General features: G+C 54.4%; 1 protein-coding gene across 1 annotated transcript in view; it reads left to right on the top strand.

Annotated features, from left to right (window-relative positions):
• Hcn4 (hyperpolarization activated cyclic nucleotide gated potassium channel 4) overlaps positions 1-10,500 on the top strand; it is a 38,963-nt gene that overhangs the window by 27,647 nt on the left and 816 nt on the right. The window contains 1 exon segment of the mRNA XM_048369066.1: positions 8,586-8,838. Within this exon segment, the coding sequence (XP_048225023.1) occupies positions 8,586-8,838 (253 nt within the window).

The following is a 10,500-nucleotide window of genomic DNA, read 5'->3' as shown; positions in this document are numbered from 1 at the left end:
CGGGGCCCCGCCCACCCTCCGCGGGCTCCGCCCCACCCCCGCGGGCCCCCGCCCACCCTAGCGCCCCCCAGGCAGTTTTCAAATCTTCCACTTTTAAAACAGAAAACGGCCGGATGCGCCGCCTTGTATATTTTATTTAAATAAAAAAACTTCCAGCAATGCTGCCTTCTTCTGGGCCCGGAGGTGGGGGGGGGGATGGAGGGTTGGGGGGTCCCGGCTGTGTGTGTGTAGAGATGGAGGGTTGGGGGGTCCCGGCTGTGTGTGTGAGATGGAGGGTTGGGGGGGGATCCTGGCTGTGTGTGTGGGGGGGGGAGATGGAGGGTTGGGGGGTCCCGGCTGTGTGGGGGGGGATGGAGGGTTGGGGGGGGTCCTGGCTGTGTGTGGGGAGATGGAGGGTTGGGGTCCTGGCTGTGTGTGTGGGGAGATGGAGGGTTGGGGGGTCCCGGCTGTGTGTGGGTGGGAGATGGAGGGTTGGGGGGGGTCCCGGCTGTGTGTGTGTAGAGATGGAGGGTTGGGGGGGTCCTGGCTGTGTGTGGGGGAGATGGAGGGTTGGGGGGGTCCTGGCTGTGTGTGTGGGGGGGGAGATGGAGGGTTGGGGGATCCCGGCTGTGTGTGGGGGGGAGATGGATGGTTGGGGGGGTCCTGGCTGTGTGGGGGGGAGATGGAGGGTTGGGGGGGTCCTGGCTGTGTGTGTGGGGGAGATGGAGGGTTGGGGGTCCCAGCTGTGTGTGTGTAGAGATGGAGGGTTGGGGGGGTCCCGGCTGTGTGTGTGGGGAGATGGAGGGTTGGGGGGTCCCGGCTGTGTGTGGGGGGGGATGGAGGGTTGGGGGGTCCTGGCTGTGTGTGGGGGGGAGATGGAGGGTTGGGGGTCCCAGCTGTGTGTGTGTATAGATGGAGGGTTGGGGGTGTCCCGGCTGTGTGTGTGGGGAGATGGAGGGTTGGGGGGTCCCGGCTGTGTGGGGGGGGGATGGAGGGTTGAGGGGTCCTGGCTGTGTGTGGGGGGGAGATGGAGGGTTGGGGGGGTCCTGGCTGTGTGTGTGTGGGGGGAGATGTAGGGTTGGGGGGGTCCTGGCTGTGTGTGTGGGGGAAATGGAGGGTTGGGGGGGTCCTGGCTGTATGTGGGGGGGGGAGATGGAGGGTTGGGGGTGGTCCTGGCTGTGTGTGTGTGGGGGGAGATGGAGGGTTGGGGGGGTCCTGGCTCTGTGTGTGTGGGGGGGAGATGGACGGTTGGGGGGGGTCCTGGCTGTGTGTGGGGGGGAGATGGATGGTTGGGGGGGGTCCCGGCTGTGTGTGTGGGGGAGATGGAGGGTTGGAGGCCCGGGCTGTGTGTGGGGGAGATGGAGGGTTGGGGGGTCCCGGGCTGTGTGTGGGGGTGATGGAGGGTTGGGGGGGTGCTGGCTGTGTGTGGGGGGGAGATGGAGGGTTGGTGGCCCGGGCTGTGTGGGGGGGAGATGGAGGGTTGGGGGGTCCCGGCTGTGTGTGGTGGGGAGATGGAGGGTTGGGGGCCCGGGCTGTGTGTGGGGGAGATGGAGGGTTGGGGGCCTGGGCTGTGTGTGGGGGAGAGGGCTGGGGGGGTCCCAGCTGTGGGGGGGGGTTGATGGAGGGTTTGGAGGTCCGGGCTGTGGAGGGGACATGCGTGTGTAAATCTGCGTGGCCTTGGGAGGCTCTGCTGGGCAATGACCCCGTTTGGTGATGGGCTGGGTTTCCCGTGGGGCACGGGTCCTGCGGGGCGCTGGGCGCAGAGCAGAGCCTGCGGGGCTCCCGGCGCCCCAGGGAGCGGAAAATCCTCCGCAAAGGTCAGGAAACCCGCAGCGTCCCCGCCGTTTCCACGGTGACCGGCCTGGGAGGCCACCCCGGGGGCTGCTGGGGGTGGGGTCGGGTGGTGGGGGTGGAGGCGGTGGGGTGTATATGTGTGATGGGCTCAAGTTCTCCCCCCCCCAGTGGGACTGAACCAGATGGAGGGTTTCCGACGTTTCTGGTTCTCTGCTCTTTCGCCCCTTGGTGGGACTTGAACTCAGGGCCTGGGCGCTGCCCCTGAGCTCCTCCGCTCCGCCATGGGCCCCCCCCTCCCGCGCTTCCGGCTCTCTGGTGGCTCATTGGAGATGAAAGCCTCGCGGGCTTCCCTGCCGGGGCTGGCTTTGAACCGCGGTCCTCAGATCTCTGGGGCACCCCGGGCACCAGGTGGGGGGGGGGCACCCCGGGATTGGCTTGACAATCTGTGGCTTGCCTCCCCCCCTCCCCGGCTCTCAGGGCTCCTCTTCCTCTCCCAGAGGCTGGTGCTCCTCAGGCCTGGAGGCCCTGGTCCCCATCTCCTTCCTCTCCTCACCCAGGCCCAGGGCTTCCTTCCCCCCACTCTCCCCCTCATCCGGGCCCCCCAGAGTCCCACGCTTTCATGGGAGAGCCTCCCCTGACGGGGCGGGCCTTTCACTCGGCCTTGGGGTGCTCCTGCTGCAGGTCAGGGCGTGCCCCCCCCCCCCCCCAGCGCCCACTGGCTTTGCCCCTTCCATATCCTCCCCCTTCAGGGTGGAACAGGCAGGCTGAACTTAGGAAAAACACCGAGGTTGCTCCTGCTTTTCTGCCACTACTGGGGTTTGAACTCAGGGCCTCACTCACATTCTCTTCCTTGGCTTTTTCTACCGCATGAGCCACACCTCCACGGTCGGTCAGGTTTCTGCTGTCCCTTGGCGATCAGAGTCTCACAGACTTTCCCGCCTGGTCTGGCTTTGAACCGTGATCCCCAGATCTCAGCCTCCTGCGTCACCGGGGCGAGGCAGTGTGTGCCCCCATTTCCTTCCTGCAGGACAGAACCAAGTCCTCCTGAGCAGTACTGCCTGCTCCACGCCGGGGTGGAGGAGTGGAGGGGGCAGAGGGGCAGAGGGCCCAAGCAGCTGTGGAGGGGAGGGGGAGTTTTCTTACTGATACTGTTCAGGACTGCTCCTGTATGACAATAATAAAAGTTAGTTTGGGTTCCAGTTGGTTTTATTATCACTTTACATTTGTTTACAAAAGAACGCTTTAAAAATAATCGCCGGTGTTCTACACCGCTGACTAGGAATCGTGCCGTATGAGTTATTACATCTTCACTCGGTGGTTTATTTTTCCGCACTCCTGTGGCCTCGCGTAGCTCACTCCTGTTCACTGCCGTCTAGCACTCCACGCATGAATCGTCACCATTCACGTTCCTAGTTTGGGTGGGGAAGGGCAGTCAGCCGCTTCCCGCTCTCGTGGTTTCGCGCACACCGAGGTTACAAACCTCATAACAGCGCGCGTAAAAGGCCTCCGGGCGCTGGATCTACAAGCAGAATATCTGAGTCACTGGGTAAATGAATCTTCTCCGTAGGAGAGAATGCCAAGCTGTTTTAAGGAGTCCTGATAGTCTGTACCCCCACCTGCCGGGGGGGGGGGTGTTTCTCTTGCTCCATATTCTCGCCAATAACCGGAATCATCAAACTTATGTTTCCCAGTTTGGTGATATCTAATTGTTTTAATGTGCAAATCCCTAATTACTAGTAAGGTTGAATCGTTGCTCATATACTTAATTGCCGTTTGTGAGAAGTATTAACTCATGCATTTTGCCTCATTTTCTACTGTCATTTGTTTGTTAATTGAGTTTTAGGAATTTTACTCAACACACAGAGATTTGAAAAACAAAATAAGTCCTTTATGCAGGGTATGCTACAGTATCTTCTTCCTGCATATGGCTTGTATTTTTCCTTGATGAATGTGGTGTTGAATGGAGGCTTTACACTTTAATACGTTCAATTTTGGTAATGTATTTCAAATTCTAGAAACTTCCTTAGTGTTCTGTTTTGCCTTAAGAACCTGACGGGGCCGGGAATATGGCCAAGTGGTAAAGTGCTTGCCTTGTATACATGAAGCCCTGGGTTCGATTCCTCAGCACCCAAATATATAGAAGAAAAAAAAAAAACCTGTCTGATGTTACTTTTTTTTTTTTTTGCCAGACCTGGGACTTGAACTCAGGACCTGGGCACTGTCCCTGAGCTGTTTTTGCTCAAGGCTAGCACTCTACCACTTGAGCCACAGCACCACTTCTGGCCTTTTTCTGCTTACGTGGTGCTGAGGAATCAAACCCAGGGCTTCGTGCATGCTAGGCGAGCGCTCTACCACTAGGCCACCTTCCCAGCCCTCTGGTTACTTAATTCTAAAAAGGATAAAGTCTTGTTTATCATATTTTAAGTCCTCAATCACTCTGATCCCGGTGTGGTGTTAAGGCATAATTTCTTTTTGTCCTGCACGGGTGGCCCAATTAGGCCTCCTTCATTTGCCTTGAGTAGTTTGCAGTGTAGCCCACTTCGGCTGCATGTTCGACCCTAGGTGTGGGTTTGACGCTCGTTAGTCCTGTACCACTAGCTTATTTGTTCACTCCTGTTCACACAACCCAGACTTAGACGTAAAGTCTGTTGATATCTAAGTAGAGAAAGTCCCTCCCGCTCTTCTGGAGTGTCCTGGCTTGTCTTATTCTCTCTGCGCTCACACTAATATGTTAGAATCAGTTTGTTAAGGATGCATGAAGAATTCAGTACACTTCTGACTGACATCACAACGGATGTTGATATTATGAATATTTGCATACCTCTCCCTATATTTGGGTCTTATTTAATGTCTTTGTAGAATACTACCTGCCTCAATGGGAATAGCCTTGAATTTTTAGTGATTTTCTAAATGCCAAAGGTGTATCACAGGCAAGTCAAGTCCTCCGCAGGCCGGGCGGGCCGCTGGTCTTTACTGAATGAACTTGAAGCCCACGACTTCAAGATCCCCGTGAAGAGACTCATGGCAGAGACGACAGGTCACGGGGGACAGCAAGGATGCGAGGGACCCCATCGCAGACACCCCACCACAAAGGAGGCCTGAAATGTTTGCTGGGGACGTTTAACATGCCGATTCTTCCACTAGTTTTCTAATTTTCTTTATCAAAGTTGTCTCTCTCTGCTGAACTCAAGGCCTTGCACTTTTGCTCAGCTTTTTTTGGCCCACCGTGGCTGCTTTTTATCACCGGAGTCACATTTCCAGTCTAGCTTTTTTGTTGGGTATTTGGAGATAAAGTCTTGTGTATTTCTCTGCCCTGGCTGGCTATGAACCTGGTACCTGGCAAAGTTTTGCATTTTATCAACTCTATTCCTTTTATTTTCGTTGCTACTGATGATTATATGTTTCTTATTGAGGAATAACTTACATACTGCAAAAATTGCTAAGTGTAACATTTTCAATGAAATTTGAAAAAAAGACAAGAGTCCTGTAGCCATCGAGAATCAGAGCAGAGAACGTGTCCATCACTCCACAAGTTCCTTCAGGCCACTTTATTTTCTTGCCATCCTGGGGCTTGAACTCTGGGCCTCGGGCACTGTCCCTGAGCTTGTTTTTGCTCAAGGCGATCGCTCTACCACTTGAGATGTAGCACCACGTCCGGCTTTCTTGAGTAGTTCATTGGACTTAGGAGTCTCAGAGTTTCCTGCCCTGGCTTAGAACTGCGATCCTCAGATCTCGGCCTCCTGAATGAGCAGCTAGGATCACAGGCGTGAACCCCCCTCCCCCCCATGCCCGGCTCCCTTCATGCCACTGTTCAGTGCTTTCATGTCATTTTTCTCCTCCAACCTCTGGTTCCACACAAGGGTTCTTTTTTGACACCAAAGGTTTTGCTGTTTCTAGAATAATTCCACGTAAATGGAGTCATCGAGCTTTTAGCCCGTGTCCAATTTATTTCATTCAGCTTTGGAGGTCTGTCCATGGGATGAAAGCAATATTCCCTTGTTAAAGATAGGTCCAAATTTGTTGGTGACAAACTAGACTTTTTGGCTAATAATAAAGCTCCTACGCACATTCATTACCTCCTAGTCTTCATGTGACTTTTGTTTAAGACGATGATAAATATCCAGGGATGGCATTCCTGGGTCCTATTGTGAATCTAGTGTTAATTTTACAAGAGACTGTCAGGCTGCTTTCCCAAAACTGGAGTGCTGTTTTGCGTTCTCATCAGCAGCCGTATGAGACTGCCTCGTTACTTTTGTGTCCAATCCTTGGTACCTCTGCTGGATTTATACCATTCAAGGTGGCTTTGATTTGCATCCCCATAATGACTAAAGATGTTCTGAGTACCATTTGGGGTTATTTTTTTTCTGTTCACATATGTTCTTTGTAAAGTGACTGTTTAAATCTTTGCACAGTTGTTTCTACCAAATCATGTTTCCTTATATAATTATAAAAAATATATATATTCGAGACAAGTCCATTATAAGATGGACATTTTGCAAATATTATCTTCAAGTGTGTGGCTTGCCTCTTCATTTTCTTAGTCATGTTTAAGATTAAACATTTTAATTTTAATGATAAAAGTAGCTTATCCAAGTTTTATTTTATGACTCATGGTTTCTTGAAAAGGAATTAAAATGACACGTTAGAAACTATCTACTAGTTCAGTACAGAAGAAGACACCAATTGAAGGCTAGGGACGTGGCTCAAGCACTTACACACTCTCAAGGCCCAGGTTCTATCTCTAGGACCAAGAATGGGTGGGGAATGTAACGTCAAGAACGGCTGCAAAAAAAAAAAAATACAGAAAGCCAATAGTAAAACAGACATAAATCCTAGCTTGTGGGTAATTATATAAAGTATAAATCGGGCTAAACACTCAGATTAAAGGTAGAAGTTAACAGAAAGGATTTTTTTTAAAGCCCCATGATCCAACTATATACTGTCTACAGGAAACAAATTGTGTGTGTGTGTGTGTGTGTGTGTGTATTTGGCCAGTCTGGGGCTTGGACTCAGGGCCTGAGCACTGTCCCTGGGTTCTTTTGCTCAAGGCTAGCACTCTGCGACTTGAGCCACAGCGCCATTTCCGGCTTTTTCTGTTTATGTGGTGCTGAGGAATTGAACCCAGGGCTTCATTCATGCTAGGCAAGCACTCTACCACTAAGCCACATTCCAGCCCCAAATTTTGTATTTAAAGATACAACTAGGCTGAAAATAAAAGGAGGGGGACAGTCATACCAAGCAAACAAAAAAGAGAAATGCACTAACACCAACATAGACTTTAGGAAAGAAACAGTTGCTCAAGATAAAGGCCATTTTATAATAACAAAGGGGCCATCCGTGGAGACAATTCTAACAAGTATAAAGATACAGAGGCCCCAAAGTCACAAAGGCAGCCTGACAGGTTGGAGAAACGAGTCAAACAGCGATAGTTTCTGACTCCAACACCCCACTCCTAACAATGGATAGAACTAAAGATCAGAAAGAAAACAGGAGATATGAACAATACAAATCCGGATGACCCAACTGAGCGCTTGGGAATACTTCACCCAACAGTAGCAGAATGCACAGGGAACATTCTCCAAGACCAGGCCATCAGACCCCAAGATGAGTCTCAATGAATTTAAAAGAATTTGAATCATACTGTTTATTCCCTGGTCACAACAGAAGGAAAGGAGTGTATAACAAAGAAATCTGAAAAACATTGCCACCAAATGAGGTGCAGGGGAGATTCAAGGGGAAGCGGAGGGAAGAGCTGACCATGAGGCCACGCTGACCAGTCGCATGGGGGGGGGCAGGCTCAGGATCCGGCGCTGGCCGGCTGTGCACACGATGGACAGCAGGTTAGGAGACGGAGACGGAGTCCCTGAGTTTGCCTAACGCTGAAGAGGCCGAGAGGGGCATTTGAGGGTAGAGCTGGCAGGGTTTGCTCTCCAATGTGCTGTAGTGTTGAGGGAAGAGTCGAGAATGATTCCCAGGGTGATCTTTTGGGAGGGCAGAGCCATTAGCCAGGCAGGTGGCTAGCAACGGGGCAACGGGGTGTCGAGGGTCCTGGGAGGGAGTGGAAATGCCCGGATGCCAGTGGTCGCTTAGATTCTGACCACGGTGGTGGGAGTCGCCTTTCTTTCTTTCTTTCTTTTTTTTTTTTTGGCCAGTCCTGGGCCTTGGGCCTGAGCACTGTCCCTGGCTTCTTCCCGCTCAAGGCTAGCACTCTGCCACTTGAGCCACAGCGCCACTTCTGGCCGTTGTCCATATATGTGGTGCTGGGGAATTGAACCGAGAGCTTCATGTGTAAGAGGCAAGCACTCTTGCCACTAGGCCATATTCTCAGCACCGGAGTCGCATTTCTTGACTGGTGGGGGGGCCTATGTCCCCCCCTCCGGTCACCCCCTGCATTTCTGTGGGTTCTGTGATTTCCAGACAGTGCTTCCAGTGAGCGAGTTCTATTTCTGGCCAGGTACCCACACTCTGGCCGACAGAGCAGCCGCACGCGCCCATGTTGGCCAGGAGCCCTTGGCAGTTTGAGGAGTGACCTGTGCATTGGGGCAGCTGTCATACAAGACTTGGGGGGCCTGGGGGGGCACCTCAGAAGTGCAATCAGCATTAGCAGTGGAGTTCTTCGTGACGCCTCGAGGCTGGCCACGTCCACTGGGGCTCGTTCTCCAGTCCCGCCTTCTCTCACCATCTTGGTGACACCCCCCCCATTATTTCAAGAAGCCCCAAATTCTTTCTCTGCCATGCAGCAAGCATGCGCCCTAAGCTCTTCGGAGGTCAGCTTGAGGGCCTCTTTCCTGTTTCCTGCTCTCGATCCTCAGGTTCCTGGCCAAGTGCAAGCGCCTGTCGGAAGCCGCACCACCTTCTGGGCTTACAGGAAACGTGGCCTGCAACAGCGCAAGCCCCTCCGCCCGCTGCTCACCCCCTCCCGGCACCCCTGGAGGGGCCCCCGATGGGAGGGGCTCTCGCTTACTCGCAGAGCGCCTCCCTCCTCCATCCTTGCTTTTTTTTGGTCTTTTGCCCAAGATTGAGACTCAAACTCGGTACCTGATGCTCTCGCTCACTGCTGGCGCGGTACCAACCGAGCCACGCCTCCAGCCTCAGCAACCCTGTCCTAACTGCCAGCACCCAGTCTGTTCCCATAGCCCGGGCGTTTCCTAGGCCCGTCAGGCAGATGGGTGATCTCTCGAGCGCACCCCTGGATGTCAGCACGGCTGCTCAAGTGGCAAGGAAGGCTCCGGCACGAGAACACGAGGAGCTGAGCGGGTTCCTGCCGGGGTCGGGGGCGGGGGGGGGTGGGAAGCCTGGGGACCGAGTGCCTGGCACTGCCCACTCACCAGAGACAGAATGTGGAGAGGAGCAACTCCTCGGGCTCCACTGAGCCCAGCTGCAGAAAAGGACAACAGCCGCACGGCAGGACTGCGAAGTGGGCCAAGAGCGCCACCTAGGGACGCGGCGGGCCAGCGGAGGGGCGGCCTGGGCGGCTGGTCTGCGTCGGGAGGCTGTGAGCCGACTTCACCCCGAGGCTGGCAGGGCGTGGCCGGGGTGCGGCTGTGTTCACGGTGGGCTGCGCTGAGGCCCGCACGCCATGCGGGTGACCGCCCTCGGCTGCCGGCGCCCTGCTGTCCTCGGGACAGGACTTGAGTTTGGGGCAGGTGGTGGCCGGGTGCCTGTGACTCACCGATTTCTGCCTCAGTTTCCCCTAGAGCTCCGGGCTTTCGAGGGGCCGGGGGTAACAGGGCAGCTCATCAGAAGCTGCGGAACGGGAAGGGACTTGAAGGAAAAGAACTCTCTGAGCAGACCAGTTTGATTGGATTAAAAAAGTGTATTGGCTTTCCAATACTAAATAAAAACATGAAACCATCTTTTTTAAAAAGCCATAGAGTTTACAGCATCAACTACAGTAAAGGCCAACAGGTGTGTACAGAGGCAGCCGGAGGGCTCCGGCCTCCAGCAAGTCGGGGCGGGGGCTCCGGGGCTCCCCCCCAGCCCCCCGCCCCCCGCCCGGAGCCGCTGGGCCGCTCGGCTAGGACACAAGACGCACAATGGCTTCGTTTCAAAACTCACAGAAAAACGTAAGAAAATGTATTAAATTGTGAAAAGGTGCAATACAGAATAAGTTTTCCTTTTTCCTTAATTAAAAAAAAACAAACCAGACCACCTCAACCTTGAAGTTACTTTAAAAATAGGTTCCCCCCCCCCCGCCCGCCCCACGCGTGTGGCAGTATCCAGGTACCGAGGCCCTGAGGTAATCAAAGTACAGGGGTTCGCAGGGGGGGATGCCCCAAATAGCGAGCATGTTCTTTGGGCGAGAGAGACGATTTCTGGGCACTGTGCTCCCCTGGTGGCTGGAGTGCTCTCTTCAAACGATATGCCAAGCAGGGACCCCAGCACCCCACCCCACCCCCCAAAACCACAGACACAGAGCGCATCCTGGAGGAAAGCAAGCGTGCGGCGAGGTGCACTGTCTCCGCCCGCAGCACCCGGAGCAGGCCGGGCAGTCCACATGCTGGGGACCCCATGCCTGGCTATTTTGGGGGGAGCTGCTGAGGGCGCCCCCGTGTTTTCATCATGTACTCTCCACATCAGGAAAGACAAGCACACACCTCAGCTCGCCTTGGTGAGAAAATGACCCCCCAAGCTCTGCCGAGGCAAAGGTGGAGGCGCCCTGGCGGATCTGAGCGCCTCCTCTGGGGGGCTGGCTGAGCTGCGGGGGCGCCCTCTGTGCTGTCCCTG

This window comes from Perognathus longimembris, chromosome 20 (genome assembly GCF_023159225.1).
Source record: "Perognathus longimembris pacificus isolate PPM17 chromosome 20, ASM2315922v1, whole genome shotgun sequence".
Taxonomy (NCBI): domain Eukaryota; kingdom Metazoa; phylum Chordata; class Mammalia; order Rodentia; family Heteromyidae; genus Perognathus; species Perognathus longimembris.
Note: the sequence above shows the minus strand (reverse complement) of the source record. Positions and strands in the feature narration are given on the sequence as shown.